At 42.8% G+C, this 15,247-nt stretch overlaps 1 protein-coding gene across 2 annotated transcripts in view; it reads left to right on the top strand.

The window, feature by feature from the left end:
* The window catches only part of LOC111151671 (transcriptional adaptor 2A), a 52,116-nt gene extending 45,524 nt beyond the window's left edge, over window positions 1–6,592 (top strand). The window contains exons 14-16 of one of the 2 annotated variants that reach the window (XM_022509803.1): window positions 1,022–1,065; window positions 3,124–3,197; window positions 4,542–6,592. In XM_022509803.1, the coding sequence (XP_022365511.1) occupies window positions 1,022–1,065; window positions 3,124–3,197; window positions 4,542–4,727 (304 nt within the window). In that variant the 3' untranslated portion in view covers window positions 4,728–6,592. The remainder of the gene's footprint in view (window positions 1–1,021; window positions 1,066–3,123; window positions 3,198–4,541) is intronic. The other variant, XM_022509804.1, reaches the window with a different exon arrangement.
* The last annotated feature ends 8,655 nt before the right edge of the window (window positions 6,593–15,247 follow it).

Below are 15,247 nucleotides of genomic sequence, written 5' to 3'. Positions count from 1 at the left end.
AATACTGATAGTTTTGAGAAACATAGCTGGCCTCCTAGAATCCTACTTTGCTACTTTGATCTTCTTTTTAAAAATAGTAAATTCCTCCACCATGCCTCTTCTTTCCACCCCATTGTCTATTGGAATGATTTCCATTGGCAAATCATGTCCCTGTCCTTTCCCCATGATTAGTCTTCATGATGTTCCAGACTAAGAACTCTTCTTAACAAATCCAGGCGATTTCTTACACCCCATAGAACAGATCACCCTTCCTGGTTAGTATAGTAGGATATGCTGTAAAACAGTACCATCTTTCTCTTCATCCCTTTAAAGTAACCAGCCTGAGGCGCCTGGGTGGCTCAGTCAGTTAAGTGGCTACCTTTGGCTCCGGTTATGATCCCAGGGTCCTGGGATCGAGTCCCACATTGGGCTCCTTGCTCAGCCCGGAAGTCTGCCTCTCCCTCTCTGTCTGCTTCTCCCCCTGCTCATGCTTGTTCTTGTGCTCTCTCTCAAATTAAAAAAAACAAAACAAAACAAAACAAAACTTTTTTTTTTTTTTTTTTTTTAAAGACTTTATCTTTCAAAGAGAGAGAGCATGGGGTGCCTGGGTGGCTCAGTGGGTTAAGCCTCTGCCTTCAGCTCAGGTCATCGGGCTCTCTGCTCAGCAGGGAGCCTGCTTCCCCCTTTTTCTCTGCCTGCCTCCCTGCCTACTTGTAACCTCTCTCTCTGTCAGATAAATAAATACAATCTTTAAAAAAAAAAAAAAAAGGGAAAGAGAGCACATAAGCAGAGGGAGAGGGAGAAGCAGGCTCCTGGCCAAGCAGATAGCCCCAAGCAGGACTCGGTCCCAGGACCCTGGGATCATGACCTGAGCCAAAGGCAGCTGCTTAACTGACTGAACCACCCAGATGGTCCTCAAATATTAAAAAAAATTTTTTTTAAATAAATAACCAACCTGATAAATGGCACCCAGGCCCACACGGGCTTTTGAAAATTGCCTTCTTTGGTGTGACTTAAGTTAAATTCCTCTTCTTTGTTTTAGTGATTCTGGCCTGAGCCCTTCTATTCCGATGGCTTCAAATTCAGGTAATTCTTTTTCAGGCTGGAGCAAGTCTTGTGAAGTTTTCATTCTAGGGATTCACGCAGTAGTCTCTTACCCCTTGTGGAAGCAGGGTGCTTAGGCAGAGAGGTAAGTAAGTGTTATCCCAATTTATAAACATCAAGCTTTCAGAATCTTCATGGCCAGATAGGGATTATCTTCTGGGTTTGAGTACAGAGCGGGGGAAGAAGGAGCTCCAGAGGGGTGATTTCTGTATTTACCAGTGTTCACGAGCAATTACTTTACCACAATTTTGAGATCTGTCTCACAGATCAGTTAAAGTCTTTGTATCCTGAGCAGAAACACAAGGATTTCTTTATAAATTGGAGATATGAGGTATTTCTGTTATCTTTACCTCTTTGGGTATGTCCTCTATTTTGAGGTTAGTTTTCAGAGCAAGCTTAAGTCATATGTTATCTGCTAATCCTCAGTGCACTTTGAGGTGATATGATTTGTAGAGCTCCGATCCAAATTGTGGTGTTTTTTTGCCAGTTCTATTGTTATTATTCACCCCTGCTCCATCAGCCGCATTCCTGTATCAGAACATACAGACCATGCCCCTGTAGAGACTGGACTAGTGAAAAAGGTGACCCGTTTGCAGTTTTACCATTCTTCGGAAGCTTGAAACAATAGACCTTGTGATCCCATTTAAAATCTCTCGGATTCAGGACCTAGACAGAGCGTAGAAAAGGCTTCTTTAGGGCTACTTTTTTTAAAAAAATTGATTCCTTTGTTTCAGGTGATTATTTCTTAACACTTAAAAGAGAAAAGAGAGTCTTTTAGAGAGTAGTCAGGATAGCTAAATCCAAATTTTATTTTACAAATTTCTTACTTCTAAGCCTGCCCTCTGAATCTAAATACAGAGATACAAATAATAAAAATATAGTGCAGTGATAATTAATAATTTGGTATTTGCGTTTTTGAACCACCTGTACTCAGTTATTCTTTGTTGCTTCCTAGGCTGGTGTTAGGCTTCCTCACCCCCTGTATTTAGGTTGGGAGACCCCTTGTTCCTCTTCATGCTCTCCATTGCTCCTAAGGCAGTGCAAAGTAGAAAGCCTGGATCATTAATTTCAACCTAGCCTGCAGTAACTTTGGTGAGGTACCAAATGATTTTAGTCTCCCTTTTTGAGCATTTAGGGGAAGGCTAAGCCTGTTGGTTATGGAGAGGCTCTTATCCCCTTGTCGAAACTGCAGAGAAGCCTGTTTTCTCTCAGAGCGGCCTATAACAGCCCCTATTTCTCCCCACCTCCTAAAAGGCAGCCCCCTTAAAACTTGTTGATATGTTATCCCACATTTTCTTTTGCCTAACTTAGCCCACTTATCTCCCAACTGGACATTAATTCCAATTATGTATTCAAAACAAAAGCAAAAAATTTTGCACATGAAACTTTCCATCCTAGGTAGTGACCTCATACTTGGGTTTCTTTCTCAGTATGTGAGTTCACCCCAGCTTCTGGTTTGCCCTATAATGGCTCATTGTTCCTTTGTGCGGGTCTTTCAGGTAAACAGGGCTTCTTTGGAAGGAACAGATATTCCCTCACATAATAAATAAGAAGGGCCTTTTGCTGGCCTAACAATCTGCCTTTGATCTGAAGGCAAATGGTACTTGGTTAATTACCGTGTTTGCCTCGAGCTCCTGGCAGAGTGCTGAGGCCTGGGAAGTGTCTCTCCTGTGGAGTTGTTATTTCCATTCATCAGCCGTCGGGGCGGGCAGCATATGACCTTTCTTCACTGGGTGACATCTGGGCTTTAGAATTTAGCATCTTACTGGGTTGGAAAGAGTAGCACCTGGGTTGCTAGGGTATGTGTGATTGTGTATTTTAGCAGAGCAAAGGGCACGGGAATTACCACTTGTATTTTCAGGTGAACATTGGGGTGCCCACGTTGCCAGCTAGATTGAGGCCTGAGGTGACGGGTAGAAATTTCTTAGAGCTGGACATCATGACCTTGTATCTCACTGGCCTGGCCGCAGTGGACTGTGTTACTCCATACCTGAGGAATTGTCACTCCTATGAAATGCATACCTTTTTCTCTGTCTGTAGGTCGACGAAGTGCACCACCCTTGAACCTCACTGGCCTTCCTGGCACAGAGAAGCTGAATGAAAAAGAAAAGGAGGTAACAAAATGACGGAGAGCTAGAGGAGAAAGAGTGGGATTGATGATACATAAATCCTAGTAACGGCAGCTGTCATTTACTGAGCATTACCATGTATCAGATACTGTACTGAGGGCTTCATATGAATGAAATTGTTTATAAACCTCAAATAACTCAACTCATATATGAAAATGGTTATTTCCTGTTGGAATGGCCACTTTGATGAGCTCTACTCTACACTTACTCCATCACTATAACCATCACATAAAAGATTGTCCCCACAGCATGTATGTAGCCATAAAGGAGGGACTTCATCATCACATAGAGTGAAAGACTAATTTTGATTAAAAATGCCATGACCTACTTTTCTTTTCCACTAAAATCATCAGACTTATCTTAATATTACTTTTGGCTGTCTCAAAAATTTAAAGCCAGCCTCAAAGGAGTCATCCTCAAGCATTTTCAAGAAAATGTGCCTAGCTATGAAGTCCATTCCAAAAGGGGAACCATCTTCTGTTCCTCATGCACTCCTTTTACCGTTCCCAAGATCAGTCTCCCCATCTGCCACTCCATATCATTAATTCAGGTCAGACAGTAAGGGGAGTCTTGGAGTAAGCTTGTTAGTCTTTGATTTCAGCCACAGGAACAGTAAAGATTAGTTTGGGAATGGAGAGGAGTGTATGTACTAGTTCAGCGTTGCTGAAGAAGGTCACAGGCCTTTCTGAGTCAAGTATTGAATGGCCTGGAGTTTCAATCAGTTTTATCCCTACCCACAGGCAGTGATCTCTCACTGCTCATTGCCGTGGGGTGCCACGGCAGGGGAGCTGGGACTGAGCCAGCTTTCTAGATTTTTAGCAGCTGAAGTAGCCTCTTTGCAAGGTCTCTGTCTCCTCCTTCAAAGTAGGAAATGTAATCACAAAATCAGGGACCAGTGCTTTATGCCGATACTAAAAATAATGTGATTCACGCTTGGGAATCCAAGTATCTGTACCCCCGCCCCTACTGTGCCCTATGGCTCTTCCCTGACTGGCTGTGTTGGAATGTGCTGGGCCGAGAGCTGTGTGGACCCAGGCTACTCCTCAGGACACATACTTGTGCTCCTTGACAGACCCAGGTGAGCCGGCTGACACGTGCTGAAGTCGCTCCCAGCATTAGACTCTAGCTTTCTCTTCCTAAGTGTCTGTCGTGAGGGAGGATTCTCTCCAAGGAAGAGACTAAATGGAATGTGGTCCAGCCACCCAGCAGCTCCTATAAATAGTTGGAGGTTGATGTCACTTTTTTGAAATTTTATTTTGGCTATACCTACTGGATTAAATTACGAGAATGACAGATGTTAATGTTTATTAAATTTGCCGTGTCTTGCAGCTCTGTCAGATGGTGAGGTTGGTCCCAGGAGCCTATTTAGAATACAAATCTGCTCTGTTGAACGAATGTAACAAGCAAGGAGGCTTGAGACTGGCACAGGCAAGAGCACTCATCAAGATAGATGTGAACAAAACCCGAAAAATCTATGATTTCCTCATCCGAGAAGGATACATCACTAAAGCCTGAGGCTCTGATGGCCTGGGATCAGAAATCACAAGTTTGGAATGTGGTGGGCCGAAGGACAGCACGGGCGCTCTGGAGCGTTTCGTTGCTGAGCTGAATTCTCATTGTAAAAAGAGAGGAAGGACAAAGGGAACCTTACGTTGTATTAATATCTCCTTTCTTCTCCACCCTGCTTTAAAACACTCCTGTTGTTGGTGTTGTGCTGCAGAGTTATGTGCTAGATAAGCTATTATTAAATGTGAGTGGGCCTTTATTCCCAACACCTCTTGTAACTAAAACAAGAACCATAGTACCTCCCATCAGAGTGTCGGTGGAAATAGAACTGAACCAGGCTGTGGTCCCAGGAGTCCAGCTCAGATCTTTGTACTTGGGAGGCTGGTTTTCTGATTATGTTTTGCTTTCAAACATTACAGAAAGATCTAAAATAAAGAGAAAGGTTATAGAGCATGAGAAAGCTTTCTCTTCCCTTCTGAGGATTTTTTAAGCTGACGACTTAATGTTTATGAGCAAATGGGAGGAAAAAATCTCTCCGTGATGGTCTTGTCCCAAACTACGTCTTTCCCTTTTAATGTCTGGCTTGGTACTTTGCAGTCTGTCTAATGTGCAGTAGACTTTTGAGGAGGTGGCACCGGATATAAAATGTCTCTGTTATTTTTAGAATTACTGGATTAAAATGTTTTGCTACTTAATTTGTGGGTGTGTCAAGTATTCTGGTAACTAAAGCACACTTAGGGTGTTGAATGCCCGCCTCATCACGCTGCACTGTCTCTGCTAACATGTGTGTCCTGGCGTCACCCTGTTCTTGCCCTGAGTTTCCCAGGATTCCAGGCCCCTGAGGATGGAGATGACACAGCTAACCTCGGCTTTGCTTGGATTGAGACCTGAACCCTAATTTCTCAGTGGTGACAGGCTAGCCTTCAATAGAAGCTACTTTTAAAACAAAAGTAAAGCAGTTTTGTATATGGGACTCACTAGGTACGAGGGTGAGTAACCCCACCACATCTGAAACTTGATTCTTAAACCTTTCCACAAAACAAGAAGCCAAACCTGGAGTCATGATTATCCCATTTCTGTTAGAAGCAAAGTTGTTTGTAGAAATAACTTCAGAATCTGCAACAAATTGCCTCCAGTAGCTGAATGATTCTTCAGTTCTTTCAGCATCCAACATATCTAATTCAAGTATCATATGCTTTGTTGGAAGTATTTGCTCAAACTTTTTGACTCCTGTAAATATGCATGCTTATCTGGCAGTTGCAGATGAAAAGGAAACTCTTGGGATCTGAGGGAATTAGAATAAAAGACTTCAACCTTGAAAAGAGGTGGCTTGTGGAAATTCTGTCTTCTCTTTGCATTGTTATATCTCTCAGAAAACGGGCTCTGCCATCACCATCACCCCTACTTGGTTATAAAGGAATTGCCTCTTGTTCCTGAAAGGTAATTGCTGTTCTAAAAATCGGGACTGCATTAGACACCAAGGTTAGGTGGTGTCTCTGATAGTCCCCAAAGTCCTTAGTCTTGATTAAGGAAGGCTCCCTGGGAGAGGTAAGCTCTTTAGGCAATGATAGGATTGAGAGGAGAGAGAGAGAAAGTGGCAGATTGAAGTGGGAGACTGTTGCAGACATAGTGGGTGGAGGATGATGTGGAGGCAGCAGTGGGAGTGAGGAAAACGATGCCAAAAGGTTTAGTTGGCAAGGACACAGAGGGCACCTGGGGTAGTTAGGAGTGGGAGGATGGGAGGACAGTCTGATAGAAACCTTGGAACCAGCCAAACTCCGAAAAAACTGATGGGGGTGGGGATCTAGATTTGATGAGGAAAATGGCATGGTTGAAAACAGAAAAATAAGGCTGTAGGGGCGCCTGGTTGGCTCAGTCGTTAAGTGTCTGCCTTCGGCTCAGGTCATGATCCCAGGGTCCTGGCATCGAGCCCCACAACAGGCTCCTTGCTCAGTGGGAGGCCTGCTTCTCCCTCTCCCTCTGCCCCTCCCCCTGCTTGTATTCCCTCTCAAGCTCTCTCTCTCTGACATTTAAATAAATAAAATCTTAAAAAAAATAAGGCTATAATTTCAAATGACTAGATTTTAGGAAGTAGAATTATTATTGTAGCAAGCCCAACTGTACAAAATTTATGACCTAGACTCCCTGGTAGGTTTCTCAGAGATCAGGTCATATTTTGGGTAAGGGATACTCTTCAGTCACTGAGTTGCCATCTTTTTGCACTTAAAATAGAAAATCACTTGCTGATACTTGACGTGGCTGGTATAAGTACATTATTTCTTTCCATGTTCTTACCACCAAAGGAGGCCCATCTTGTTACTCAAAATTCAGAGCTAGCAAGGGTCTTACAAGTATATTCCATCCTTCCCCTTTGCTGCTAGACAGAGTTCACTATTAACCACCTATATTAATCGAGGTCTCTTTTAGTCCATATTCTGAAGAGGGGGCATTTACTCAAATTCAGTGACTTGAGTAGTTTTTGCTGTCAGGAATTTTATTGCAATTTAAAATTAAAGGTTTCTGCTGGGATTTTAGGTATGTCCTTCTCTGCCAGGGATGGGAAATAGAGATCAAATTTCTTCCCGTGTCATGACCCTTCCCATGCTCAAAGATCTAGACTGTGTGGAGACCAACTAACTCCATGGTTTATCTCTTTTTGGGTTCCAGTTTTCATCCTTTTCTTGTTTACAATACCCCCTCTGCACCCCCCCCCCAATTAAATGTAAACTCAGCTAACTAACCAGTCCTTGCTGAGAGGTGAGGACAGGCTTCCTAGTTTTGAGTCATGAAACCAGCTTGTGGTTAGCCAGAAAGGAGAGAAGACCAATGACATTGATCAACAACAAAATTCCAGTTGGTGAGTCATTCCAGCTTTAGGAACTATGCAGATAGGTAATAAGAGAACTAAAATCTCCAGTGTAAAGGATCAGAGACCCAAGTTGTAAAGAAGCTTGGAAAAACTCATCTGGAACACTCTTCCACTTAACTCTGGGTGAGAGAGTGGTACTGGTTCTAGACAGCATCCTGGAATATTGCCCGTCTATTTTGAACGATGTCTTTGTCAGTACCTTCCAGATACACACTGTATTACTGTTAACAAAAAAAGCTTTCCCATAACGCCTATGTACCTGCTTTTTCATTTGTCTGAATTTATCTAAAAATTAAAGTTTGGTTCTGGAAGTACTGATCTCGAAGTTTGCTTTCCTTTCCAGTGTGCTTAGCCAGATGTGGTTCACTTCTCCCTGACCTCCCAGAAAGGGACACAGCCATTCCTGTAGACTTGTGTAAAAACAAAGACTTCCTCTTCAATCAGACCCAATAACCACCTATTCTGAGTGCGATGTGAGATGGAGCAGGATCTCTGATTGCCCAACAGGGTCAAAGCAGCCTGGATAGGATAGTAATGGGCATGCCGACATAGGCACTTAATTTGCGAGAACAGTACTTGAGTATTTAATGAGTATTTTGGAACCTAAGTGGCCTATCCGTGAAGTATGCACCAGAACTTAGTTTCCTGCTTTTGAGGTGTTGGGAGCTGGGAGGTGGGGACAGGTGAATCATTTCAGACAAGCTGGGAAGGCCAGTTTCTAAAACTAATGGGAATTTTTTTTTTTTTTTTTTTTTTGGTTCAGTTTTGCCAGTTGCCTCAGCTTCTGTCAGTTGAGATGTGCCATGATAAGAGTGTCAACTGCTCTTTGATTTGACTGACCAGGCTTACAAGTCAAGAGACAGGTATTTAAGGGAAGGGTGACTGTCTTACATCTGACATTAAAAGTCCTTTGTCACGATGAGTTACTTGCTTGGTATGTATTGTGTACTGGGGCCTCTTTCCTGTTAGGAGCAGGAATAATGAGGAAGTTGAGATAAGAATCCAGAAAGTGACCATCAAAAGGTTTAAACCCAAAACAGAGTTACAAAAAAACCTTTTTTTTTTTTTTAATAGTTGTACTTCCCTTTGTCTTTTTTGCAAGCCCTATAGTTAACCTTTGCCAGCCCAGACTTGTTCAGTGTCTTTCAGGACTGTATAATTAAGGCTGAGGCACTTATTTTCTACTTTGGAACACAGGAGGTGGATTTCTGTGGCACCACACTAATTATTTGGTTGAATTAATCTCTCATTCTTAACCAAGCAACACTTTTTCTGGCTTGTTCTGGTTTCCCCTGAGGTCTTCCATGGTAGAAAGCCTCCAAGTGGAAGCTTGCTAATAATCCTGCCCTGGGCCAGAGTTGTGTTCAACAGAAGTAGCATCTTAGGAAATATGGAAAGGAGGAGACCTCATAGTTGTTTTAAGAAACCCAAGCTTTAGGGGCACCTGAGGGGCTCAGTGGGTTAAGCATCTGCCTTCGGCTGAGGTCATGATCCCAGGGTCCTAGGATCGAGCCCTGCATTGGGCCCTCTGCTCAGCAGGGAGTCTGCTTCTCCCTCTCCCACTCCCCTTGCTTTGCTCTCTCTCTCATTCTCTCTGTGACAAATAAATAAAATCTTAAAAAAAAAAAAAAAAAGAAACCAGCACTTTATTAATCAAAGTAAAAATGTTGAAATGCTGTCATCTTATCACCCTTCTTCAGTGAACTGACAGCCAAGTGCCAAGTCATCACACTTCCAATGCGTCTCTCTCTTCTCCTTGGAGAGCTATCTGCCAAGTATATACTCTGTTTCTGAAATTGTTTGCAATGACCTAACCTTCTCTTTTCTCCAATTAAACAATAGATAACTCCTGATTTGGATTTTCCCCTAGGATCACCTCTCATTTAGGGAATTCCTTAAAAACATAAAAATGTATTATTTTAAGAAATAAAAAATTAATGGAACCTGCACTGGGAAGCTTAATTTTAAAGATTTTATTTACTTATCTGACAAAGAGAGGAGAGGGAGAAGCAGACTCCCTGCTAAGCAGGAACCTAATGTGGGACTTGATCCCAGGACCCCAGCCAGAATCATGGCCTGAGCCAAAGGCAGACGCTAACCGACTGAGCCACCCAGGTGCTCTGGTGCTTAATTTTTTAATGTTCCCAGTCAGTGTGTCCTGTGAGGAAACATACTGAATTGGGGGGGTACCTGGGTGGCTCAGTGGGTTGGGCCTCTGCCTTCAGGTTCAGGTCATGATCTCAGGGTCCTGGGATCGAGAGCCCCGCATTGGGCTCTCTGCTCAGCAGGGAGCCTATCTCCCCTCCCCACCCCCACCCCCCCGCTGCTCTGCCTACTTGTGATCTCCGTCAAATAAATAAAATCTTTAAAAAAAAAAAAACATACTGAATTGGGGCTAAGTGTCTTATGTTTTATACCCATTTTACATCTTAGAATGTTGTCTAAGATGAAAAGGGTAATTTCCAGGGCCATTTAATAGCTTTCTCCCCCCAAAAAATACTGAAAAGGATTGAAGAGTTCAGAAATGCCATGAAGACACTAGCTTCCAAGTACCAGGGGCCTGAGGAGTGGGTGGACTGATCTGAATTCTCCATAGAGGGGGAGGGAGCAGCAGGGTTGCAACCCTGTCCCCATGGGAATTTGCTGCCTGCTTTGGAGAGGTAGAACTGTTTTTCCATACAGTATCCTGTTCAGGAGCCTCTTTTTAACCAGGGGCAGGCCGCAGCAGAAAAAGCACTCTACTGGGGACAGGAACCAGAGCCCTTATTTTTCCCCAGAGGAGAGCACTCTGATATATTTTTATCAGAGGGTATTTACCTAAGCTTTAGCCACAGATTTGTGACAGCAACGTCAAGCTTACCTGGCAGCCCTCCTCCCCAACCCCACGAAAATCTTTGCCTTGTTGGGCATGCATGGTTTCAAGATTCAGGACACCTGTCAGATCGAAGTCAGCATAGGTTGAACTTCATGATGCAAAGCAAACTGCTTTTGAGAGCAAAATCTCCCAGGAGTGCCTCCGCCCCCAGCAACTGCAGAAAAGAAGGCGTCTGTGGGAGAGAAGGGTGGCTATAGACGTCATTGCATCTTCCAGATCCCAGCTGTGACCTGGCTCAGAGTTTTACAGTTAAAAATAACCATGGCTTAGAGTTGGGGGGAAAAGTAAACTGTTGGGTCTCCATGGAAACTAGGAGAGGGATAAAAGCAAGCCATGGATTTCCAGCAGATGTGGCAAGATGGGGTGGATATAGGCGTTGGAGCTTAGAGGCTTTCCAGTGAAAGGGGATACCCCTGATTTGCATCCAGGATGTAACCACACATTGCTCCAGGGCTCTAGGGACACACTTTGCTGTCAAGATATGTTTGCAACTATAGTGTGTGTATCTTAGGTCTGGTGAAGAATTGAGGCGTCCAACTTCCTATAACAGAGATTTGCTACTATTTGACAAAGCAGAGAGCTGGTGAACAACATGGTAGGTTAGATAGCGCCTTTTAACCAATCTGGGAACCTCTGCTCCCCCCTGCCCCATTCACATTCCACTCTTTCATTTACAAAGTCAAAGGCTCGGCCTAAGTACTAATTTATAACTAGAGGGGAAGTCTTCAAGCTCTTGAGTTGACATGGATGTTTACTCCCCTTGAGTGGGATCAGGTTTTTTTTGTCTTTGATGTTGTAGTAATTATGCAGAATGGCATTCGTTACCCCAGATGTACATGCGCTCCAATGTTCATAGCAGCAATGTCCATGATAGCCAAGCTGTTGAAGGAACTGACATGCCCTTCAACAGATGAGTGGATAGAGAAGATGTGGTTCATATATACAAGGGAATATTACTCAGCCATGAAAGGATAAATACCCACCATTTGCATCGACATGAATGGAACTGGAGAGGATTAGAAATAGCAATGTGATGTGAGTGATGTAAGTGAAATAAGTAAAGAAAGACAATTATCATATGGTTTCACTCATATATGGAACATAAGGAACAGTGTGGAGGACACAGGGGAAGGGAGGGAAAAATGGGAAGAAATTGGAGAGGGAGACAAACCATGAGAGACTCTGGACTTGAACCAAACTCAGGGTTACAGAAGGGAGGGGGATGGGGTAACCAGGTGATGGGCATTCAGGAGGGCACGTGTGGTGATGAGCACTGGGTGTTATACACAACTGATGACTCACTGAACACTACACCAAAAAAATGATGTACTATATACTGCCCAATATAACATAATAAAAAAAATAAAATATCTAAAAAAAAAAAAAGTGGATCTCTTAGCAGTTCTGGTATTTTTACTACCAGAGGTAATTAACTCACTCTTGGGGGGGAAATAACTTATTTCTTCATTTACCCTTCCTTAAAGTTTTCTTTAAAAACAAAAAATTCTTAAAGAACCATATGAATGGGGGCGCCTGGGTGGCTCAGTGAGTTAGGCTGCTGCCTTTGGCTCAGGTCATGATCTCAGAGTCCTGGGATCGAGCCCCGCATCGGGCTCTCTGCTCAGCAGGGAGCCTGCTTCCTCCTCTCTCTCTCTGCCTGCCTCTCCGCCTGCTTGTGATCTCTCTGTCGAATAAATGAATGAAATCTTTAAAAAAAAAAAAAAAAGAACTATATGAATGGGGCACGTGGGTGGCTCAGTTGGTTAAGCAACTGCCTTCGGCTCAGGTCATGATCCTGGAGTCCTGGGATCGAGTCCCACATTGGGCTCCCTGCTCGGCAGGAGTCTGCTTCTCCCTCTGACCCGCCCCCTTCTCATGCTCTCTCTCTCTCAAATAAATAAAATCCTTAAAAAAAAAAAAAAACTATATGAATATATTCTGGTTGTAAAAAAATTTTTAAACCCCTCGGGGCATCTGGGTGGCTCAGTCAGTTAAGCATCCCCAACTCTTAATTTCAGTTTGGGTCATGATCTCAGGGTTCTGAGATCGAGCCCCACATCAGGCTCCACACCCATCAAGGAGTCTGCTGGATTCCCTGTCCCTCTCTTCTTCGCCTTTTGCCCCTCCCCCACTCATGTGTGCATGCTTTCAAATAAATATATACATCTTTTTAAAAAGTTGCTAAAACTCCTTTCTTTTCCTTATTGACATTTACATGCTTTCTTGTTACCTGCCCCAGTGTGTTAGAAAGACCTGAGTGCTAATTCTTGTTCTGCTACTTAATAATAATGCAACCTTGGGCAAGTTTCTTAATCCCTCATGTCTAACGTGTGGTTGATAATACCTACCTGTGACTTAGTGTGATGAAAAAGAAGTGGGATAACACACCTGGCACCTCCTTTCTTTTTTCCTTCCCATCAAACCTTTGATATTTTCATGCAACTCCAGGCAGGTATGAACAGCGTTCGATTTTCCATTACCACACAATTCATGCTATGCTAAAGTCTCACAGAGGGACAGTAAGACCTTAAGGACAAAGAGCAAATGTTAAAACAGGCAAATGTGCCTTTTTCAAGGACGTTTCTTTGGAATTCTCATCACTGTGCATCGTCACTGCCCTAGGGCTGAATTAAGGGCAGAAAACTTCAGACACAGATATTAAATGACCTAGTTATCATGGGTATGTTGTAATATTCCCTTATATAATGCCTACCTCAAGAAGCTTGAAGTCAGGTTACAAAACTGTACATGCACTATTGTAACTATATAAATAAAACTAAAAAATCATGTATAGAGAAAAGACCAGAAAGAAAAGTTGCTAACTGTTGTTTTGGTAAGGTTGTAAAATTATGGGTGATGCTTTCTCTCCTTTTTTTTGGTAATGTGGCATTTCCTTATTAATGGAAAAATAATATTTTATGAGAATGATGAAAACTAAAAAAAGAAGCTTGGAATATTCTACATGTAATACAATTAGTTAATCCTTATGATAGCCATATAAGGTGGTATCTTACATTTTACAAAATAACACAAGCCTTCAGCAAATTCTGTAGTAGATAAAATTGTGTGTGTGTGTGTGTGTTTAAAGATTCTATTTATTTGACAGAGAAAGAGCAAGAGAGCACAAGCAGGGGGAGCGGCAGAGGGAGAAGCAGTCTCCCCACAGAGCAGAAAGCCTGATGCAGAACTCGATCCCAGTACCCTGGGATCATGACCTGAACTGAAGGCAGACTCAAAACCGACTGAGCCACCCAGGTCCCCCCAAGAAAATGTGTGTTCTGGGTCATCCATCCTCTTAGTTCTTAATCTTAATCTTCTTAATCTTCTCCTTATTTATAGTGTTGTTTGTTTTTTTTTTTCCCCAGATACCTGGTGTCCACTGCTCTTCTCCAACATGTCAAAGGACAATAAAGATTTACTTCTTTAGGGGATTTGCATTTTTATAGTAATCAGTAGTATATACTCTGGAATTAGGAGCATTAGCAAGCAGGTGTTCGAAACATCTGTGAGCCTTGGGACCTGATGACATCCGGAAATCAGACTTCTGCAAACTTCTGTAGATCAGGGGAGCCTTGATCACAGCTGTTCCCCGGTGCTGACAGATACATGAAAGCTGTTGCCAATTTGTTAACCAGAGGCAATGATACGAATGGAAGATGCAACTGTTCTAAGGGACTCATAAAGGTCTGATTAGCCTAATCTAAGGTATTGCCCAGGCAATTAGGGAGAACATTTTTGGAAAAGCAGACTTCAGAAGCCAAGCAGAGTAGAAGTTTCTACCCTCTACTTACTGCATCTAATCAGATCAGCTCTCATTCTGCGCCCAAGCTCCACCGCTGTCAGGCACTGCTTATTCATTCAGATGTAGTTAGGATCAACCACCCCTTCGCTGGGCATAGACAAGTCCTACTTTTGTAGCAGATGGCCTCTAAGATGTATCTACATATAACATAGTTTTATAAAAATATCTGTGTACAGTCTAGTAATGTGCTGTCCAGTAAGGCAGTCACTAGCCTCATGTGGCTATTTAAATTTATTAAAATTAATTAAATAAAAAATCCAGTGTCTCAGATGCACTAGAGCCACATTTCAAGTGCTCAGACGCCACATGAGGCTAGTGGCTACTGTGTGGGACAGTGCAGATACAGAACATTTCTATCACCCCAAGTTCTACCGGACAGTCTAGAAGGTAACACTTTCAAATTGCATTTTTGTAGAGGCATAGGGTCAGCCTGCACTTAAAGGTGTAAAGCACATCTTGCCCACAGGCATATATGTAATCACTAAATGGTCTTACTGACTTTAGCACTTCTTTCTACTTTCCATCTCTAGATCTTTGCACATACATCACACTCAACACAAACTCTATTTTAGCCTGCCTTCCTCCCTCCTTTTCACTGATAAGGATAATGATTCTTAGGGTAGACTTAGTTCCTATAATGTGTGAAAATGCCCAACTCCTTGTTACTAACCAGAGCTATACTGGAAACCTGCCTTGTGTAACAAACAAGCTTGAATCCGAAGGGGAATGTATCTATTTGTGTTGCTGAGTCATTGAATTGACTGAAGGAAGGTCTGTGGGGGGAGAAACGAAGCTGCATACGATCGTTTCTATTAGAGATTTTGCTATTTCGGTGTTCACATGTCAAAATAAGTCACTAGACAAATTGATGGTGGAGCAATTTAGTGCTGGAGAAATGCCTTTCCCAGCAAGATTTGAACTAGTGTTTTTTCTTGAATCGGATTCTCTTTTGTTCCCTTGCTGAAAGATTAATTTTGCCGAAT

The sequence above is a fragment of the Enhydra lutris genome, unplaced genomic scaffold, assembly GCF_002288905.1.
Source record: "Enhydra lutris kenyoni isolate GAN:26980312 unplaced genomic scaffold, ASM228890v2 scaffoldscaffold26, whole genome shotgun sequence".
In the NCBI taxonomy this organism is placed as follows: Eukaryota; Metazoa; Chordata; class Mammalia; order Carnivora; family Mustelidae; genus Enhydra; species Enhydra lutris.
This window is presented reverse-complemented; position numbering and strand designations above follow the sequence as displayed.